Source organism: Rhipicephalus sanguineus, chromosome 2 (assembly GCF_013339695.2).
Source record: "Rhipicephalus sanguineus isolate Rsan-2018 chromosome 2, BIME_Rsan_1.4, whole genome shotgun sequence".
In the NCBI taxonomy this organism is placed as follows: Eukaryota; Metazoa; Arthropoda; class Arachnida; order Ixodida; family Ixodidae; genus Rhipicephalus; species Rhipicephalus sanguineus.
The window spans coordinates 151,500,600-151,524,049 of NC_051177.1; the positions used below are offsets into that span (position 1 = coordinate 151,500,600).

Consider the following 23,450-nt stretch of genomic DNA (forward strand, 5'->3'; position numbering starts at 1 on the left):
GCCTTTGTTGTCGTACTCGTAAAGTTCGAGAAAATCTATTATGAAACACGTGCTCTCTTTCCTCAACCATAACGGACACGCTTCTCGAAGCACTCCGATGTCACATATTTCTCACAAAACTTCGTCCATTAGGTAGTGTGGCTTAACACTTTGGAAGCCCTCAAAGGCACGTTTCACTCAAAATGCGCAGATATTGCGGCGACAAACTTGTCCGTCTCCTGCTACGGTGATTCCAAACCGGTCAAGGCTCAGACGCAGTTTTCCTTGGACATACCTGAAGTGTCAGAATGGAGCGCGCTGAAAGCCACCTTGAAGCAAGCTACCAACTGTCAACTTTCGTTGCGAGTCACAAAAGGAGATGGCACGGACGGGGCCATGGCCATTGGCCCTATACGAATGAAGTCAGGTACGAGTGATTTACTTGGACATTCATCAAAGAAATAATACTTCACCTCAGTTTCAACATTAATCAACGTACAAGCTATAGGAAGGCACTACGTGACGAGCACGCTGTGAAGGTAGCCTCAGCGAGAACGTTCAAGATTCAAGCTATGCGCTCTGTTTTTTAGCATGGCCAAAATCGCTGACTGCTGTGTCCCTCCTACGAGCCTGTGGATATTGCACAAGTTATTAACCATATAATTTATTATTTCGTACAATTCAATTCCCTCATAGTTCTCTATTGCACAACAAAGTGTACCTGAATAAAGAATGCCAAACGGCATTTAAGCAACACGCGAATACGGATGCAGAAAGTTCGCATAGCCCTTGTATACCGCTGCAACTGATTTCCTTACCTGTGCTACCAAACATACGTGCATAATAATCAACGTATAAGCTATAGGAAGGCACTGCGTGACGAACACGCTGTGAAGCTAGCCTTAGCGAGAACGTTCAAGATTCTAAAGAATTCTATTTGTAATTAATCAAGCTCAAATACATTGTCATTGTGTAAAGATCTCCCATTATTAGAATTGTAATAAGGTTACTCGCCGTTGCAGTTCTTAACTGGTGCGAAAGGCTTCCTCTCACCTTCTCCTTCTCTGTATACTACTACTGCCAACAGTGCTACTACTATGACTATTAATAATGGTACTAATAGTAATATTAATAATAATTTATAATAAAGTAATAACCATAACACGCGTACAGGTTGCCGTTGCTACTTTTATTAACCAAGAACAAAGAAACAGTCTCGGTTGCGATCCAAGCGGCTGCAAAAAGAATTCATATATGCGCGGCCTCCGCGACTAGCTCCGGCAGAGCAACGGCGCTCGGCCGGAGCTAGTCGCGGAGGCCATTTCTATGTAAGTATTCTGTTGGTAGTGTTCAATTGAAAGATTATATAAATACTGCCCTGCGCTAACTAGTCTACTGACATGCTCTTCACTTCATTGGTCAAAGGCGCTTTCTTATTTCCAGCTGTCATCCAAGTACCGGATTCAGACTCAGCCAGTGAGTACGCTCTCTTACATTTTAACAAGTGCTTTGAAGTTTTCTTCTATTTCAAGTGCATCAAGAAATCATTAAGGACATCTTTTGTTATTTTTGATGTTTGTTAGGCGCGTGTAAATGGGAACGCAGGCTGTTTATGCTTCGGTTCCTGTAATATCTCGCGCATTATGATCTAGAACGACCAACGAACATATAGTGATTGAATAAATCATGGCGTCGTACAGATCCCCATTACGGCTTTCAGACTTAATACATATGATTTTCTTCCCTCCGACGACTCTATAGGCTCATACATAATGGTGTTACAATAAATCGGCAATAAACTGAATGCACGCATTCGAAAATAAAATATATGTTATGATAAGACAAGAACACAAGCGAGAAAGATAGTTTAGCGACACCTCCAAAGCGATATTATTCCAATTTGGCATGGAGGAGACATGCTAGCGCTATTTTGCAGCGGCTTATGTTAGACTGATAGAAAAATGATAAAATACTTTTTTTACATTAGTGTCATTCAATAAAAAACGTGTTTTACGGTGCTTTTGTGGAAACCGTATAATTTGCCATTGGCATTTACGAATTCTAAATTATGTGTTGTTCCTCTTTTTCGTACTTTTTCAAATCTTTATCTTCTAAACCAGCCTTGAATAAGCAACATGACCATCAAGTTACTGTGTTAGTATTGCTTGCGCTGTACCTTAACACATCATACCTGTTAGAGCACGAGATATGACCAGCAATAAAGATCAAGTCATCACGCGCACTTAGTGGTGCGACGGTAGTGCTAATAAACTAAAATGCTTTGGCTAGGCTCAGGGGACTTATTGTGCACAGTACGTCATCACAATTATTCGAAGCATGAATCAATTCCCCTCGGTCTTTTAGGCATTCATTGCTGTGCTTGCAAAACCAAACGGAAAGAAAATTACACGCTTATTCGAAGAATATTTGGTAGCGTCAAGTTTCATTCGAAAAAAAGCTTCAAATGAAGATCCAGACAAAAAATAAACAAGTGAGAAAAACGATTTATGTATCCTACATAGCAACTAAAAGTGCACGGGTCAAGCAGGTATGCATACCCTTGACCCGTTAACAATAAATACCGGTGACTTATGCATGTGACCACCATTCTTTTCATGCGGAAAATTATTACGAGAGAGCTACTATGCTCAAGGTAGGCCACGTGTCGTAGATAGAAAATTATCATCATTATGAAACATACACATAAAGAGAACGAGAAAGAGAAAAATAGAGAGAGAGAAAGGGACGAAAGAGAGAAAAAGATAGAAAGACAGAGAAAGAAATAGACGGAGAGAGAAACAGATAGAAAGAAACAGACACAAAAAAAGATTAAAAAAGAGAGCAAGCCTAGCCATGTATAGCAAGGAGTGCGAAAGAGAGAGGTAAAAGCCTAGCCAAGCCAGGACCATCTAGGCGCCCATAGTCTCTGCTGTGACCCAGCCTTGCGCGACTTAGCGCAAGCTGCTCAATTTCTTTTAACACCCATGCTTTGATAGGATGTCTGTGTCAAACCAACACGGCGAAACAGCCACGCATGTTGCAAAGTGACGCTAGATGCGATGCATAGGGTGTACTAAACCACTGCTTACGCTATCTTATCCACACGCTAACGCACCTGTCGGCTTTGACTCATGTTAGACCATATAGTGTAACAAGCGAGATCTGGCACACAAGCGCACACCTGCATGGTGCGTACGATGATACATGCTTAATTTCGCTGCGATATTTTTGATCTGACTTCGCTGGAATTTCTCTCTAATATCAATCCGTGTTGCGGGACTAAGCTGGATACCATATGCATATGACTTCGTCATAACTTACATTAGAGCTGTGTAAGCAATCCCGTTTTTAAGAACCAGTGAATGGATGGTGGAACTTTATTAAATATAGTCCTGAGTGAATGTCCTGAAAAAAAAAATTCGGCAGATCCCAGGCGTTGTGGGAATCGGTTTCATGCGAAGCAGTCAGCGAGTACCACTATGATGTAATTCATGGCTTTGAGCCAAGCGTTACGAGGTGCACATCGTGGGCTTACCAGGCACGTCGACAACACTAGCGTTTAAAGGGTAACTTATGGTGCAACGTAACGTAAGCCCTCGCGTTACAGTACTTACGTCAGTATCATCGAAACTAAGTTCACTTTATGGTGCAATCTTGTGAATATCATACGTAACTTTCGTTAATGTATTCATACCTCCGCGGTCGAGCAATGCTTCAATATAGTTTGCTGAAACATAGGAATACAAATTTAATGTTTATTAGACTGCTTTAAAAGCAGAGCCAACGCTGTAACCAGAGACTTTAATCTGATATGGCACGTGTGTCGTAGGAGTACACATGTAGTGTTTATTACTTTGTTATAAAATTATATAGCCAGCACCACAACACCAATTGACGTTGCACCGACATTAAGCCTGCATACGCTGTTTTTCCAAATCAGTTTACAGACCTGGCGTGGCTCTGTGGTAGAATACCTGATTGCCACGCAGAATGATTGGGTTCGATTCCTGCTGGGACAGACAGACAGTGAACTTTATTTGATCCAGAGGAGCTTCCTAATTTTTATTCTTTGCATTCGTCGCGTCAACGCTGCCGATGTCAGTTTTACTTAAAGCTCTCGCATTTAAATGACCAATGTCTGTTCTCGCCGTTCCTCGGTAGATGTAAACTGTCAATCACCTGTGGCGCATACCCGTACACTGCGCCCCGTGGTAAACGGGTAGGTGCCGCACGTGTCGGGAGGAAGAGGTTTGACGACGTACGCGCCAGTATTTTCCCGTTGTTCATGTCACGACCCGACATTTATATTCGTAAAATCTTCTTACTCTTCCGTGCCAATTTTTGTCTACACCAGATGAAGGAGGCGATCACGAGAGCACCCAGACTTAGGCGGATAGATAGATAGATAGATAGATAGATAGATAGATAGATAGATAGATAGATAGATAGATAGATAGATAGATAGATAGATAGATAGATAGATAGATAGACTCAAAGTGCCAAAGGTTCGCTAAGAATGCTTCGCTATTGAAACATATAAATTTAAATAATAATAATATCTGGGGTTTAACGTCCCAAAACCACGATATGATTATGAGAGACGCCGTAGTGAAGGGCTCCGCAAATTTTGACCACCTGGGGTTCTTTAACGTGCACCTAAATCTAAGTACACGGGCCTCAAACATTTTCGCCTCCATCGAAAATGCAGCCGCCGCGGCCGGGATTAAAAAACATATAAATTTATATGAATGGCTGTTTTGAACACTTGGCCTGTAATAAAGCGCGTTCTTTTTTACCCAAATTGTAACAATGACATAACAGGACATAGTTACTAGCGTAAAAAGAGACGGGTACAAGATGAAGAAACATGGAACCACGGTAGCAATGTAATATATGGGGCAATGCGCGTCGTTATTTCTGTGAACACTGCGCAGAGTTTCGCCAAATGCTAGTGTACTGCCTGGGATGGGGTCATCAGGCATTCATTTCCAAGAACGCATCGTCCATGCTTCTCCCTGTATTAAACGCGAAGCACTTTAGCAAACTGAAGGTACTTTGACCGTATCTATCTATCTATCTATCTATCTATCTATCTATCTATCTATCTATCTATCTATCTATCTATCTATCTATCTATCTATCTATCTATCTATCTATCTATCTATCTATCTATCTATCTATCTATCTATCTATCTATCTATCTATCTATCTATCTATCTATCTATCTATCTATCTATCTATCTATCTATCTATCTATCTATCTATCTATCTATCTATCTATCTATCTATCTATCTATCTATCTATCTATCTATCTATCTATCTATCTAGCAGCCTACTGCTTCGCATGTCATGAACTCCTTCAATCAGTGGGAACTGCCGAATTTATTGTTCCTAGATGCGTCAGCTTTTCTTTTGTTTTCGTAGCGTATCTGCTATAGGTTGTATTTAGTTCGAAAGTGAGAAATACATGTCGCAGTACGAACGGAGTGCTTATGCTTATGCGCGTTTTTTTGTTTGTTGTCGTTTGATGGCGGAGTAGAATGGTTCAAAGCTGGTTAATAAATTTTAAAAGCTGTAACAAGAGCAAACTCTTTCCTTCTGCTAGACAACTGTAACCTGTGAAAAAGACTGTAAACTCTGAAAATTTTAAATTTATGATTATCAGAGTACAACTGTGTTCAGTAGTAGCTGTATGGCTTGAGTTCTTCACCTCGGTCTGTACGACACATCACAAATATTAAGTGCTTGCGCCTTCTCTTACGCGTGCATTTTAGGTAATTATTTGGTCGACGGTCCCGCACTGCGCCGTTTCATTTCAGCGTGATCAGCGGTGAACATCTCGACGTTTGTTGCAGTCTTTATTACGTTAAAAGTGTACTCGTACCATGTGATTTACAGTCTACATTTAATTGCAGCACATTGCACATTTGAAGACGGGAATATGTGTGGCTGGCAAACGACGAACAGCGAGCTGGCGTGGACGCTCAACGACCCGGGAAAGAAAGTGCCTGAATACCCACGGTTCGACCACACACTTCGAGCTTACAGAGGTGAGCGTCTAGTCACTCAACCTTACGAAGACCACCAGCAGCTACGTTCTCCTGCTGCACCCGAACCAGTTTTATGAGAATCAGGATCATATTTAATTCAGCTACAAAATGCAGCACAATATTAAAGACACGGAAGCAGCACAGGGTTGTAAGGGGGCCTCTTGTCAGTTAGCGCATAAAACAATAAATATTGACAGGAATTGTTGCACTTTGTATTGCGACACTTGCGCAAGACAGGCACTACAAGACAGGTGCGGCGCAACAACCGCCTGTCCTGTAGTCCCTGTCTCGTAATACGAAGCGCAAGAAGAAATAAAACAAGTACCAACTAGCCCAACTGATCAGTCCGGTGAATATTGATAGCCGTGTAAAAAAAGCTTAGTAGAATGCACTAAGATAGTGAAGGCCAAAAATGCAATATCTTCATGAATCCTAAGGCCTTTCTGCGCACACTGCCCTTCATTTATATATATATATGTCGTCCATGTAGTCCACATACATATGACGGCAGAATTTTCTGTATTTCAAAAAAAGAGCTTAGTTTTCTGTCTCTCTCTCTCTCTCTCCTTCCTGACAGAATTTTTTTTTAGTTCGGCAACATTTGTTTTTTTTCGGGGTCCCTGAAGCGTGTTGGAAACTTTGGGACATATGCTAATTTTTATGCAACTTTATGTCACTTAACGAATTCTAGAATACATGGGTTGCTATAACCTGCAGAAAACAGGACATGATTCCAAACAAGAAAAGCACAAGGACGCCCTTAGAGAGTGTTTGGTTGACATTCGTTCTCTTTAACACGTAAATTTACATTGAAGGCATAAGTACTATTGAAATTGTGCACCTGAGAGGTTAACATCGCTACCAGAGTCAAGCAGCATCTTTCTTTTCGTGAATCTCTGTCGATTGACATTGACTGAAAGGTATTTACGGAGCACGTGACCAATGGGTTTCTTCAAATTAAATAGGCTAACACGCAGCCAGGTAATTCACAGTCAAACACACGCAATGTGTGTTTGATAAGCAATCTATGTGGCTACAGTTATAGTAAAATGAACTCGTTGCATGCAGCTATCATTAAATAAAATGTACACAAGAAAAACCGACAGACAAACTAGGTCACGTTCACTTAAACTGATACGGGATATGAATAACATATTTAAACAGCTACATTTGGTAGTCGTGTCGTTAGCTATGAAAATAAATATTCCACATAATTTATCTTCGTTTTGCAGGTCGCTTCATCTTCGCAGAAAACAAGAATTCTTCAAAGAAGACTGCGCTTCTAAAAAGTCCGAAGTTGGATGTGAATGCGACAGGCGGGGCATGCTTTAGCTTCTGGTACTTTTCTGTTCACGACAAACACAGCGAGTGAGTATAACTACAAGTTCGTTCCGGGACAGCCCACTGTACTGGAAAAGTTAGGCAGGCATGGCTCAACACAATGTAAGAATGGTAGACTGGGAGTGTTGGTTCAGCATATTTTGAAGTGTAAGGTGCGACTACGGCAGCGGACAAAGAATCATACTAACACACGGAGCACCTCCGTGTGCCATACTCACACACAGTCGATCCGCGTGTGAGTATGACTCTTTGTCCACGGGTGCTCCGTGTGCATACATGACTTTGTCTTTTGTACGCTGCCGTCGTCGCGCCTTACTCTCCAAAATATACTCAATATAACTGTTGGTGTTTTATACGTATGTTATCTGTGCTAATGTTACGTGCGGTACGTTAATTCGTGCTAATTTACCATGTGCTGGCAATCTACCTGATTACAGATTGTCCTGACACGAAAGCACACTGGCTATATTCGTATTGCAATAACTTAAGATAGGCTTCTACCGTACTCTTCACTTGCAACTGAAAGGCTCATTTCCACTGAGCAACTCCTGAGGTTCACTCTAGTGAAACCATGGTGATCATCTGCGTGCACCGTCTTCGAGTAATAGAAGGTGTTTTTTTATATTTCGGTGCCATAACCATCCTGCATATCTAACACACACGAAAACGACCCACACGCTGCAGAGCAAACACGGGTAAGCACATGTGCATGCTTTAGCGTCTCACGATGGACTCCAACAGCAGCAATTAGTGTTGTCACGTCCTCAGCTGCGCGTTCATGAAATGCGAGGTCCTTTTGACATATGAAAAGAACTTGGTCTATTCTGTAGGTTATTTGCAAAATAGGGGTGCACAGCCTGTTTCATTACGTAATTTATATATGGGTCGCATATAACTGTAATGTCAACTTTCTTCAGACATTCCATTTTTTAACATATATATTACAGCAGAGCTGTTTTGGTCGAGGTTTGCCGTGTGTCGTAGAGAGAAAATTATCATCATGAACCGGCACGCGCTCAATCACCGCTCAAGCTCTCTGTACCGATGGTTAACAAGAAAAGATGAAACGGGCGGCACCTCATAGCCATGTAGAGTATAGTATAGCAAGGGCGGGAAAGAGAGAGGTGAGAGGGTAAAAGCCTAGCCATGCCAAGACCAGCTAGGAGCCCGCCAGCTCTGCTGTAATGCAGCCCTACGCAATTTAGTGCGTGCTACGCAATTTTTTTTGTTTGGACCCTTCTTTTAAACCATTGTTCAGCTGTAGGAACTGAGGATTAAACCATGTACATGAAGAATCAAGAAAACGGAAATCTGTTATCGCGTAGGCAATATATCCGTTAGAAAATCTTGAAGCACAATGGAATGTTTATGGCGTCAAAGGCGTCAAAGGCACGACTTGCAACACCATTGCATAAGTAAGCAATTGTTGTATACCTGACGCCGGCTGACGGTTCCTATTATTGACAGCCAGCACGAGGTTGAATATGAGAGTATTTGGAAAATGCGCAACTTCTGCGTTCGAAAGCTCCCTAAGAATGCTGCTGGGGCTACGAAATTTCTATCAATAGAAGCTCAGTATGGCAATACGTCATTGCAACTCTCAGTTAGAGATGAGGAGGAGGAGGAAAAGGAAGGAAAAGCGGGAAGGTCAACCAGACGCGCGTCCCGTTTGATATCCTACGCAGGGGAAAGAGACGAAGGGATGAAAAGATAGGGATAGAAAGAAGAGAGCATACAAAAATGTGGCATCAAGCAGCGGATCTGTCAGTAACAGTCTTCAACGTCAGATCTATCGAGAATACGGTCCACGGGAATTGTGAGATACACGTTGGTCAGGTCATTCAATATGTAACTCTTCCATTGGTCAGAACGTTCCGTAGAGAGAAGCAATCAACTAGCATGCCCTTAAAGATACATAGTGATTCTTGCGTCGCTCGGTGAGCGAGAGGCCAGGCTGGTGAAAGGAGGGAATATGGCTGCTACATCACGACATAACAAGTCCCGCCGGTGCAAACAATTAGGCAGTTACTCCCATGCTCCGCAGTGAACATGCCCTAATATTGTGCATATTTTGCTTTCTTTACTCCTATTTTAACATACTGAAACTAACTTTCAAAAGACACCTATTCCTAAGCCGAGGTGGATACCAATTAGACCGGAACCATAGACCGTAACCGGCAAATTCGGCAGGCGTTCTGAGATAATGAATGGTTGTTTGCCAGTATAGCTGAAGAGAAAAGTGTATAACGGTTGCATTTTACCGGTACTTACCTACGGCGCAGAAACCTGGAGGCTTACAAAGAGGGCTCAATTTAAATTGAGTTCAACGCAGCGAGCAATGGAAAGGAAAGTGATGTAACCTTAAGGGACAAGAAGAGAGCAGAGTGGATCAGAGAGCAAACGGGTCTGAAGGACATCTTAGTCGAAATCAAGAAGAAATGGGCATGTGTAGGGCATGTAGCGCGTAGGCAAGGTAACCGCGGGTCATTAAGAGCAGCACACTGGATTCCAAGAGAAGGCAAACCCCGGAGGGGGAGGCCGAAAGTTAGGTGGGCAGATGAGATTCAAAAGTTTGCGGGTATAACATGGCCGCAGCAAGCACAGCACCGGGTTGATTGGCGAAACATGGGATAGGCTTTTGCCCTGCAGTGGGCGTAGTCAAGCTGATGTTCATGCTGATGATGGTGATATAGAGTCGCGAATTATCTTAAAGCAATACTTACGTTAAAGCGTGGTAAAGAAGGAATACAAGTTTCAAGGGGGCTTGTCGCTTACTATTGGGCATACAAAAATATCAGCGATACGAGTCTCGCTATTCTCCATACAGATCTTGTAGATCACCGTTAAGATGCAATGGCCTATAGCTAGCGTGTGACGTTATTGTCACACGCTACATAAACAAACAAACAAACAAACAAACAAGTAAACACAAAACAAACAAACAAAACAATATTCACAGCCATTTCACTTTGTGAAGGTGAGTCACCGGCGAAGCTGTGTGGCACAGAACGGCGGTATCGCTGCAAGTTTCACACCATCACGTACAAGCAGCATCGCACCATCGTTTCGTGAAGTCAACCCGCAAAACTAGTACTTTTAATGATACTGGAGTGACCTTTAATTCGTGTGCGTGCATATATTGTCTCCCATTTTGCTCCCTGTCTTTCTTCTCCTCCCCCTTTTTTAAAAATTCGGGCCGCTGCGGGGTTACAGTGGTCACGGTGCTCGGCTGCTGACGCGAAAGCCCTGGGTCCGATTCCGGGCGCGGCGGTCGCGCTTTGATGCAAGGGAAATGCTAGGGGCCCGTGTATGTAGATGTAGATGGGCGTTAAAGAACTCTAGGTGAGGGAAATTACCGGAACCCCAAACTACGGCATGCCTCATAATCATGTGGTGGTTATGGCAGATAAAATCCTAGATATTATTATTATTATTATTATTATTATTATTATTATTATTATTATTATTATTATTATTATTATTATTATTATTATTATTATTGTAGCGTATCGAAGTAAACATGGCCATAGGTATCGCTTTTTATGCTTTCTGACATTACATTTAGCAGTTAATCGGCAACTCAACGCATCTTGAGGGCCGTGCCTGTTTACACCGCCGAAGGGTGGCTGGGGCCCCTTAAGGCGGCCATTATGTATATTTTTTTCCTGATCACCAGTTCTTTCTCCTGTAAAGGTACTTTGTTTTTCATGAACACGTAACTTCTTTGATTGATTGATTGATTGATTGATTGATTGATTGATTGATTGATTAATTGATTGATTGATTTCATCGATTGATCTGTGAACAGGCCACAGCCTTTGCAACAGAGACTTCTGCTCTTTAGTAGAACACTTTATAGGACAGAGTAATACAAACAGTCAAGTACTAAGTAAAACACACGATAAAAAGTGATGAAAAGGGGGACCATAATGCGCTGCTGCTTATTTAAACAGCTTGGCTAATGGGACAATTTATGGCACTATCTGCAGAATTTCCGTGTTCACTGGGAAACAAAAGCTGTTCCACACTTTAACACGAACCGGCCACCGCTGGGACCACACGCTGGCTGATTTCACCGTGCCTGCGAGAGCTGTCGAGGTATGCATTTTTCCTTTCAGGCATATGTATTCCGCACTTTGTTATCGACAGCTGCACCCTATTCCCTACATTGTCTGCAGCACAAACCGTGCGGTCAGAGCCCACATCAATTGGAGCAGAAGTGTGGACGAGCATTGACCAATCAAAATAATGTTGAAAAATGAACCCATCCACTTTGTGCAGATGGATGATCAGTGATGCTGCGTGATCTTTCCCAGCCATTTCAGCCAGGTTGCTTCGATTAGCTTCGGTTTTTTGTTGCCGTATGATCCCCTAGAAAGGCTCGCGGCATGATCACGCCACTTCTTGTAGGCGGCGCGAAACCTACGCGCGGATGGTGCGGTGAGAGTTTTGCGCTTCCTCCTAGCGATCGCGTGACGATGGCGCGCGTATGGTACGTTTTTGTCAAGATCTTGGACACATTTTCTGCAAGACGCTAGCCATAGGCGTTCGGTACATGAACGAGCAGCACCTTCACCAGATGTCACGTGGTCGTGACGTCGACGAAGATAGCAGTTTGCCTTTTCAAGATGAAAGTGCCTATTTCGCCGACCTTGTGGCCGGGAAATGAAAACTCAAACTACAGCAATACGCGATGTGCACTGATAGCGGCGAACAGGACGGCGGCCGTCCTTAAGACTGCTCATGGCTGGGATGCGCCGTCTTTTATACATCACGCATCGAACTTTCCAGTCTTATCACTGGTGGTCGCGCAAGCTCTGAAATAATCTAGACAATTCGCGTCCTGCGCGCAATCTTAACAAAGTGATCTACCACAATCGCGAAGCTTCTCGAACACTACGGCGCGGTCAGCGTCGAGCGTTGCTAACCGTCCTTGCTGGTCATACCCGAATACGTCAAAATAAAACATGCGGGCGTGGCATTACACAATCATAAAAGCCTGCACAAATAGGTGTGCATTCCAGACTTACGTCACGAGGTGGACGGCTGGTGACCCGCCATCGGACGACGCGCAGCCCAGTGCAAGGCACGGGGTTATGTATCTCTCAAGCTACAAAATATGCTGATGCAATCCAACCACGAGAGCTCTACCAAACCAGTCATGAATATCTGTGTGCATAAAGTCGCACTGACACTTAATATTTCCTGTACGTTCAGAAGTACGGCGCTAGACAACAACCCTACTAAATTTTTATCACATGCCTAAATTCGACGGCTTGTAATCCTCGTTGGCGAGGCTCTTGAGCTACAATAGCGGTCTCATTGATCATATAAAGTTTTTGGAAGCATGGGCACCCTTCCTCGATTCTTTTATTACCGTGCATGACATGACCTCATCTTGCCCACAATTAGAGAAATGTTTGTGGATATCTGGCCTTCACTGTTATTGTAACGTGGGAACGTGGGTTATATAGTAGATATGTTAAGTCGTCTACGGTTAATAACATTTAGGCAGTAGCTGGTTCTAGTACCTTCCAGGTTTAGCTTGTTCGTTACCTTTACTGAAACATAATTTCCGTATTTTCACTCAGCACAAATGATGAGTAAAAGTGCTCGTAAATGCACGTGAAAAGGCCCGAGAAGGCTGTGTCACGTTCAATACTTCTCGTAGAATGGGCGGGATCGTATGAGAGGCTTTAAAGCGGTGGCGTTTTCTGATAAACGTGACTGTTGCAACCTGTGCAGCTGGAGATCCGGGCTTCCATAGAACGTGGTATGCTAGCGCTTGACGACCTACAAGTGACCGCTGGACCATGCCCTCAGCGAGGTTTGTTCACTCTTTTTTCTTTTGTGTTTATTTAAAACCATACATTTAATTTTAACTATCAGCGAACCTTGCTCAACCACTTATTAAGTAGCGTGACTTAATATTCATGGAAGTTTACTGGACCTGAAAGTGTACTTTTGAATATATTTTCTTCTTTCTGCGGGCACCCTGTCTTTAGCTTGTTTTTGGCAGCCTTCGTAAAAGTCACCAATTATATACAAACCGGTGAGATACATGCGATTGGCTACAACATTTCAAGTCCTTACAACATTTATTTCGTTTGACGGCCGGGCCGCTGAGAGAAAGGCTTAGTTTTTCTGCGATCTCGTGTTCGCTGTCTCAAATCGGCTTAAACTTTTAAGGTCCTTAATTTCGACTGCCTTCATTCCCTACATAGAAAGTACGGCGTCCGCATACTTCGCACTCACTCGCCAGGCGCAAATCTCATATGAAAATTTCCATGTTTTGCAGCTCTCGCAATCTTCTTTCTGCGTTAATGCTTACATACAATCATAGCGGCGCCGAGTTCATTACGAACCGCGGCGGTCATTCTGCGATCCAGGCAATATGCGAAAACATGCATTTTGTTAGATTTAGGGAAAGATTAAACAGCCCGCATTGACTAAAATTAAGCAGGAATCGTCTGCGACGTGGCTAAGAAATATTATTTATTAAATGCATTTAAGGAACCGCTGGTGCCTTGGAGCGACACCGGCTACTCCTCTTTTGTTTCGCAATATTTGTCTTCGTAAAGTAGTGAACAATCAGAAAACTATGCAAATAGACACATGGACGAACATTTCCACACATAGACCCAGTACTTCAATGCGATTAAATGTTCACTCAACAGAAGAGTTCACTGTACATAAATACTCAAACAACCGAAGTTTCCTCACGTTACCGAAGAGCGCACCAAAAGCTCACTAAGCAGACCCTGGACACTGGGAAATCGTTGCCTCATTGCCACTCTTGAAATACAACGAAGAAATAAATGCACACATAAACACAAAAACACGAGGAATATTTAATCAAACGCCCGTATTCATAATTGGCAATACCAGCAATGACTTTTTTCCGACATCGTGATATTTGTGATTCCTCCTAAAACTGTATCAGTGCAATGATTCCTGTTGGGCAGGGATCCAAAATTGTTTCTTATGGTGGTGGCCCTATATCCAAATTGCATTTAGAGAAATATATAAAGGATTTAGAATTGACAAAGCAGCATTCATCATGGTCGTACACTCTAAGAAAAAAACGAGTATCGGTGACCCTTTTCGGAGAGTTCTGACTTGCCACGTATACGACTCTCTTTAAAGAGTCACGGTGACTCTCTTGGTGGGTCAGTGTCGGCGAGTTCTTGGAGACTTTCCTAACAATCTAGGAAGAGTCGAAGAACTCTTACCCGAAGAAGCATGTTACCACCTATGAGGGACACACACGAATCTAGCCGGTAACACTGCCAAGGGGGTCAAGTGACCCACACCGAAGCGTCAAGCGACTCCACAACTATTTTAAGCTACTAATTTGACCCTTGCTCTACTTTTGCGCGACTACTGTTGAAAATAGTGAACTATTCATTTTAGGCAAGTCCAATAATACTTGCAGTTTTGCCCAGCGACTGCAAAAGAACGGTAGTTCAATTTTAGCATTATTTTAATGAAACTCGTTAAAACAACGCACCTTTTCCAGTAAAGTGTTATAGAAAGCGCGAAAAGATGGTCTGTGATTTCTAATTAATAATTTTGGGTATTCCTCATTTACATGCTTGTATGAGTATAGCCAACTTAAATTTGTGACTGATGTTCATAGTGTCATATGGTGCAAAATAAACTGCAGAAATTGGCATCATGTCTCAATCTTTACTCCTTATGGTCAAGAATAAATCAAAAAGTGGTGACGGCTGGAGGCATCAGACTTGTCACTTGCTAGGCTATCGCTACTGTTCAGCGTGAGCATCATAAAAACGGTATCTGAAAAGCAGAAGGTGATATTATGAGGAGAAAATGAAATAGCAGTAAATGTTTGCAAAATCTACACAATAAGCAGTTCACACGGACATAATGAAGGCTTACAACAAAACAAGAAATGCAAACAGGCATGGTAAGAAACCAAGTTTTTTGCCGTTATCATGTAAAATAACTTGCAAACAGTAGCTTTTGTTACACGTCACTTGGCGACAAACTTGCAGCACAAGATCATGTGAGCCTCTTTTAAACAAACGAAATTGCCTTAAGCTCATATGCGTGGATTCCGCTCACCTCTTTTCCTACTTCGTCTTGTCTAACCAAAGGAAATGTAGGACCGACTGCCTCGTTCGTTTGACAGGGCGAACACGGCTGTTGATTTTCTTATCACGAGCGCTGAGGCGCCAGATCAAGCGACACCTTCGTTTCCTCGAGTGTGGCTGTCAACTTGAGTGAAGAGGCGGGAAAAGTGATCCTGGATTCTGGGAATAACCAAAAGATACACACTGCTTAGTTGTATTTAAAACCACCCTTTGTTCAACACGCCGTTACTGTACGCACATCCGACACGTGTGTTTCGCTCGAAATAATTTCCCAACGAAAACAAATTTTCATGGAAAAAGGCCGCGGGGACCTCGTTTCGCAATGGGCACTGGCTATGCACGAATGAAAGCACTTCTTTTCTGAGAAACCGCTTCAAAATTTGGTTTCAGAATAAGCACGGCTTTGCGCCAGCATATTCTGACACCCAAGACAACCTCCGGCAATCAGGGGCACGCCGTGAATGGTTAGTGACCGCATGTTTTACAAACGTAACCCATCCTTAAATACTTAGCAAACACATTCGTGTACGAGCGCCCGAACGACACCCAGCGCGCGCGGACGCTGTCTACGTCGAGATCAGACATGTCATATGCTAGAATTGGCGCAAATAACTCCCACAGTCACCTAAAATCACTCAATTCTGTTATAGCGTCATCGCAGATGTTGGAAAACCACGAAAACAGCAAACGAAGGAAACGAGTGCACGGCGGCGGCCGCAGCAACGCATGCCGTCGAAAGTCTCGAGCTTTCTCGCCTTACCGGCGAGGCGTGTCCAACTTAAGGGACTAACGCGTACGTTCTGGAAGCATCCTACTATATCTGCACCTCAAACTACTGTCTTTAAGTCAAGAAAAACCATTATATATAGTGCGTCTAAGAGTTCTGTAGACGGGCGTTTCTTTTTTTCACGTTCCCACGCGCGGAAGCACGCTGCACACTCAAGCTTGATGGAAATGTTATGAAGTAGACTAAAGCGCATCTCAAAAGGACATCTTGCACCTTCAGCAGCGCAGGCACAATGTGCGATCAGCAAAAAAATGACCCTTGATAATTGTTTGCATCGCTCATTTTATGGGAGCTTGTACAGCAACGCGCATAACGGTGTCAACTCGTTAACTGACAGCTATAGTTGGGCATCCGCAACAGCCCCGCGGACGCAGGCTGGTGTTAAAAATGGCTGGCAGATTACTTCCGCAGAGTTGCTGCAGACGCTCAGCTAATGCTGTATAATTAGTACCTACGAAAGCAGTACACTCACCGTTAATGGACGCACGTTGTCTGTGTATGCAGCTCCATGAATATTCCGCTCTCCAAGCGTGACTTCGAGCACGGAGCCTGGAGTCAACGCCACCGAAGATGCGCATTTTTGTTCGAACACAAAACTGCACGACAGGCGCCTGACACAACCCGCGTAACCGACGCATCGCATTCCAAAAGACCGAACAGACTGAGAGAGGAGGCGCGGCGCAAGTCCAGCTGGCTCCGTCGGCGAGCGAGGCGAGCCACCGTACCAGAACGGCGCCGACAGGCAAACACGCGCGATGTATGGCGTCTGCGACGGCGCCTTCATCAGGGAAGCCAATCGAAATGCGCTTCAGGAGAGTCCAGTGACTCCTGCCGAAATGCTGCCTCTCTTTTTCTTCAGCTACTTTCAAACGGGGCCAAATGGACACCCGAAGAGAGTCATGCTGCCGTGACACTCTTTTGACTCTTTTTTTTTCTTAGAGTGTATAGGAATGTTTATACACTGTTCGTTGCGCATGCTAGCGACCTCGGTCAGATTGTTATCGAACCAACGTCGTTCGCACACGTTGCAGCTGTGCCCGAAGCTCCGGTAGAGGAATTCGCGCTAGAACCGGGCGTCGGCACCGTCGAAGCCCGGGCGTTGAAGTTGTCTAGCGAGGCGTTCTGCACGGGCGTTGGACTCGCGTCGTCTGTCCGCAGCCGACGCGTTGGCTCGATGCTGACGCTTGGCTTCGACGTCGGCGTTGCGTATACGGCGGGGTTTGCTTGCCGGCGCTGCCGTTGCGTTTCGGCACGTCGACCCTTGTTTCATCCGCAGCAGTTTCCCGCCGACGTTTTCGTTTGCGCTGGGCTTCCCTAGCCTGGAGCTCGGGGTCCGCTTGCCGACGTTTATGTTGCGCTTCGGCGCGTCGAGCCTTCCGCTGCTCCGCGATCTCGGCAGGCGTTAAGTGGAGAGGGTTTGCGCATGCGCAGTAAGTGTGGTCACTCCGCACACCACCACCGGATCGAACTCCGCCATGAGCTGCTTCGCATCTAATATATGGCTAATGTGTTTAGAAAAAAAATGGCTGAAAATTTTGATTGCGATATGTACTCCACTATGGGAGAGCAGTGAGCCGTCCTGAATCACAAGTTGAGCGAAATGGCCATCACTAAAGTTCCTCACGAATAGCATCATAATTTGTACAGAGTAGAAGAAGGTGCACTATTTCCTCTTCAGCCTATCAACATAAGCATGTAGCATTGTTAGTTTTTATCATTCTATAGAAGAAGCTCCTTGCCTAGTCCATACCTAGCAAAGCCAATAACTTGCTCTTTCCACAGATCCGGTAACTCTAATCGAAATATTAAATTGTATGTGAGGCTGAATGTCACATAATTCAGAGTTCAGCGCTCCAATCATATACCATGATTTCTTGCACAATGGAGTGCACAGATGGTGGTTAAATATAGCGGATCATTCAACGTTAGAAGTAGCAGCAATAATCATTATTTGATATGTTGGATCTGCCATGCGATCAGCATCGACATTTGCCACTATTACGCAGTGACATGGAACCCCTAAAATTATATTGTGATGTAAATAGTTTGCTATGGCGAATGTGCTAGCCATTCAAAACTATCGAGCTTACAGGTCTTGACTGTCTACGTATGAAGTGTAAGGCAGAAAGCATAGCATAACGTCCTGCCGTTGTGGAAATTGTAAAGTGGCAGAGCTTAAAACATTTTAACAAGAAATTGTTTTATGCCGGAGTCCACCAACACTTTTCGGACTTCGTTTTCGTCATGGAAGTGACGTTGGTAAAACGACGCGAAGAGATGACAAAGAAAGCCAGAAGAAAAGTATCGTTCATTGGGATAATCTGGAAGTCGGACCCATGACTTTGCGGTCTGTGATTATACGCGTGCTCAGCACTCTGCCCACTGCGCTACGGATGCACATGCACGTGGTTTTACAAAGGCGCCTTATACCTCGCGCAAGTTGTTCCTCTCACAGAGCTTTTGGTTGACGGGGCGGTGTCTCCGTTAGGGAGTGATGAAGTGAAGTACTGCGCCATGACACTAACGAGTGCCGACAGGGAGAGCTTCGGCACTTTCATTGCAACGGAGGCTTTCGGCGCAGTATCGTAGGAAACTCTACGGTTGGGGCATTGTGGCATACGCGCGCGTTGATTCGGGTTGGTGACGACGCAGTCACATGTTTTGCCTTTCACGCCGTGCTAGCGTGCGATGGCTCGTCTAGGGAGCTGTGCAATTTAATAATTGATTGCTTAGGTTTAGCGCCCCAAATCCACAATATGATTATGTGGGACACCGTAGTGGAGGGCTCCGGAAGTTTCGACCACCTGGGGTTCTTTAACGTGCACCTAAAGCTGAGTATAATCATATCGCGAATGAATGAATGAAAAACTTTATTAGTGCAAAGGAATTTTCCCGGCGAAGGTGGAGCCCTCAGTCCAGGGCCCCTGTGGCATTTGCCATCTTGCGAGCTCTGTCGATCAGCTTGAGCTGTTCTTCAGGCTTCGAGCAGGACAGCGCAGCCTCCCAATGCTCCGGTGCTCTGGGACGCTAAACTCGAACACTTACTTAAATATGCGTACATGGGCCGCAAGCATTTTCGCCTCCATCGAAAATGCGACCGCCGTGGCCAGGATTCGATCCCGCTACCTGCAGGTCAGCAGTCGAACACAATAACCACTAGATCAATGTGGAGGGGGCGGGGGGTAGTGGGAGCTTCCATATACACCAATGGTGGTTCTCAACAGCCTACTGTTTCGAGTGCAATAGCACCAACGAATAAAACTTCTGCTATAAGAGCCACAGAAAGGCAACGACGTCGACGGGTGAATTCCGCGCCCTGAGCGCTTTGGCTCAGCAAGAGAGACGCCAACTGGAAGCGCAGCTGTCCCTTTTCGCGGCTCCAGCTACGAACTCTGCTTCTCGCGTTTCTAAAAAGCTGTATGGTATATCTATGAGCACTGGCATCGGTTACCCTATTAATGGGGAACTCACACCTTAGTGTTTCTTTCCTGAAATGACGACCCTTTGAATGAGCGCATATCGCGCACCAGTGTGCTTGTATTCTGGGCTTGTCGATCCCATCTTTGCGCTGGATTCACGATATACTGTGTCCATATACTTTTTTTCCTCCTAACATGCAGGTATAAAAAAGCTCGGCGCAGAGCTTTGCTTTCCGCAAGATCCATGGATATAGACGTAAATATGATTTACGTATTTAATGTAAAGCTGTGACAAAATCAGTGAATAAGACAATCTAGACTTTTTTCAGTTTGCACATCGAAACTGGCTTGGTTGAGAAAAAAAACAGCGAATGTTACACCGATTGGCGGGCCTCGCCATCAGTTAATTGTTCTATTGCAATTACGGGGATGTAACACATACGAGCTAATTGAAGCATACGAGCTAATTGAATACCGGAATTGAAGTGGCAATTTCTGGAATCGTGAGTCACCATGAAGGATGAGTTGCGCATGCGGGCCAGAATTCATGAGTAGGTAGTATGTACGTATTTGCATCGCAGTATATCTCCATGTATGCCTACAGCAGTTTTATCCTTAATAGCTCGGCATTGTAGAATGATAAAACCGGGGGGCATGTCGTGTTTCTAAACGAAAATAGCGTCGACTAGTTGCTATGATTCGGAGTCTATGGTAAATTGGATGACGGGACTCCGCATTTGCCAGAGCGCTGGCAGAAGCATATTGTGGTTTCTATAGGCAAAACTACCGTTGTCTTTTCAGAGGTGCTATAACTCTGTTGATTGCAGATACAAGGAATGAATAAATTACTGTGAAGTAGAGGACATGTAGAGGCATGTTAACAAGTAACAATCATATAATTGCAGTTTATTTATTTATTTATTTACTTGTTTGTTTGTTTTTTTATTTATTCAGTACCACAGACTTGTATTACAGGCCTTGCGCAGGAATGGCTGCTGAATGCAAGATTCTGCAGCAGTGTAACCTACCGACACTTCGCAAGGAATGTAATACCATACCAGATATCTAAATAAAGATTGCTGGGCGCTTACTCTGAGCTCAAGCCCGGAAATAGCAGAGAATTGATGAGTACTTCTCAACTGTTCAAAATAGGTTCATTGATAATGCTAATCATGACCAAGAATCTGTCACTTCAGATTTTTGCTCCTGGGAATCGGCTACATCGTGCAAGTTCTCAAACGGTCCCCACAATGTTGCCCAGTGGAGGCGTCGCAGTGCATCCCAAATCGGCGTCCCAGACCGCATAACACACAGCCTCGAAGGTCAGTGCATAGTGAACGTCACTGTGAAGTTCCTATATTTAGGAACGATGGTGCTCCATGTCATCCACCTCACATGGTTTTTTTTAGCACTGTGTACGGCTCCTTTTTGCCGTATGTAAAGTTTGACACAGCAGTTTGGCATTGTTAAAGTGCTGCGAACATGAATTTTCGAAGCTGATGTTTATTCCGCGGTACAAATTTCCAGTATACAGAGACGACTCTGGGTAAGTGTCAATCTCAGGAAACGCCAATATTTTATTTTGACAATAAAGTCACTTGTCCACTGGCGCACCTACTGACATCGACTCTGGCGTGACGTCAGGCTACAGCATCAGTTCTAATGACTTCACGCACCGGTATGGCTAGTGTTTATGGCGTAAGGTGCCAAAACATAAACAATGGCCACTTTGCTTTACCAATGGAACCATGGAGGGGAACTTCCATGGAAACGTCACGATTTCTTGCGCGAGCACGTGATGACAAGCTCATGCCATGTTGTGTCGTCAGGGTACAGTATATAGGAGCCGAAACTAGCTTTAAAAAAGATGTTGTCATTAACGTTTCAGGGTGTACTCACTTTACCAGTACATTTTCTGGGTTCTTGAGGGCTTCGGCTTTCTTGTGACTTAAAAACGACACTTTTTGATGCACGTTTGGATAGAATAAAAAAAGCACCTCAGTGCCAACTGCAGGAAAAAAAGAGCGCCGAATACAAAATGAAATGCAGACAGACAAAGAAGTGTCGTAAACCCGCTTCTCTCACTTCCTCCATCCTCGATTATTAATTACATGTTGCAGCAAGGACGTTACGTTCACATGCGTCGAGTGCTCATGAAGAACGCCTATTGAGACTGCGCTCCAAAGGCAAATATTGTCCAATTCCGACAGCCAGCCGTTCAAGTAACCCACCAACGCGATCACTATCCGCACATTTTAAGCGTCTTGAGCACACGGGCACGGCTTTGTGTATTGTTCCATTTATTTCACAATGCCCTAATCAACTTGCAGGCACTTACCTGTACTTGAACACGACGGCCCTGAATTCCCACCACCCAATGGCCAGGCTGATCATGTCCAAAAGACAACCGACTGAAGCCACGTGCGTTACTTTCTGGTGGAAAAGCAAGGGCGCCCGAAACCAACTCAACGTTTACAGGTGGGCCTGACGAAACAATCTGCATGTTCATTATAAATAAGATTTTTTGAGGCTATATTTATCGGTAGGTTGCACCTGTAACGGGAAAAACAAAATTAAGCGCCAAGTGTGTTGGCAAAGCACTGCAGACAAAAAAGGTTCGTCATGAGAGAAGCGTGGGGTGCCACATAACTTTGTTATGCTTCCCTCAGCTTGAAAGACGTAACAGGCTCAGGTAATGCTTCACAGGCTCCGGCAATCAATCGGTAATGGGGACACCCTTGCATCACTGCTTTGGGCTTAAGTACTCGTATAAAACTCAACAGATGCTTTTTTAAAGGAGCAGTGACATAAAATGTCAAGCTCGATATGCGGCCTTCACTCGAGAGCTTCGCATGCAAAAGTTTTTTCAGCGAAGTATGGATTGCGTCCGTTGCGTAGAAGTTATTTTATTTCGAGAGCAAACAGCGTAGGAAAGCTCAGCGGTGCGTTAGCGCCCTGCGACATCTGCAGTATTATGACGTGTTCAGCTGTGTTCCAGGCCACGACCCAGGTGCTGTGTGACGACGCGCTAGTAACGATAACGTGGACGATCTCAGTGTTGTCTTCGTGGTGCCGACTAACCGTGACGCCTGGCAGCGGCTTCCCTTCGACTGTCTGGGTTGGTTGTCTCAAGTCCTGCGCCCTCGCCGCGCCGCTTCGAATGATTTATCGTGTGCTCGTCAGTGTGGGATAATTAAGAGCGACAATCTCAACTGCATTACGTACTAGCATGTCGTGAAACAGTTGTGCGCGGTTTACACCAGTGGCGTTTAAAGTACTGCAAGAAGGAATGTCTTTGTCGAGGGCAGCTGCTAAGTTGGTTTCTAAAAGCTTCCAGGTAGGACTGCGCATGCAATTTTCGTCTCGCCACGCGTCTCCGCGATGCATTCAACGTTGGCCTTACCAACGCGTCCTCAGGCGCTGGCCTCGCGTTGACCTTATACACCCAGAAAATGGGCTGTTCTTTGTAGCTTGATGGTGACATAGGAGAAATGTGTCAGCACGGATACCTGGCTGGAGACGAGACGCGCAGAGCATCGACAGCGTGTGTGTAGGAGGAGGAGGTAAAACTTTATTTGACCAAGGGATTTGGGCACGTACGTCCCAGGGTCCCCGCACGACCCCACTGCGCTATGCGTTCATGAGTTCATGCAGTTCCATGACGTGGACGGCCCGGTCAGTGGCGATCTGCTGCTTGGCCGGGTCGTGTGTGTATGTGTGTTGGGGTGGAGGGGGGTTTAAAGAAGGCGAGCCCGG

The 23,450-nt window shown here is 44.6% G+C and overlaps 1 protein-coding gene across 1 annotated transcript in view; it reads left to right on the top strand.

Moving 5' to 3' along the window:
- Window positions 1-23,185: 23,185 nt before the first annotated feature.
- Window positions 23,186-23,450, top strand: part of LOC119381971 (MAM and LDL-receptor class A domain-containing protein 1-like) — a 70,607-nt gene continuing 70,342 nt past the window's right edge. The window contains exon 1 of the mRNA XM_049412958.1: window positions 23,186-23,238. Within this exon, the coding sequence (XP_049268915.1) occupies window positions 23,186-23,238 (53 nt within the window). The remainder of the gene's footprint in view (window positions 23,239-23,450) is intronic.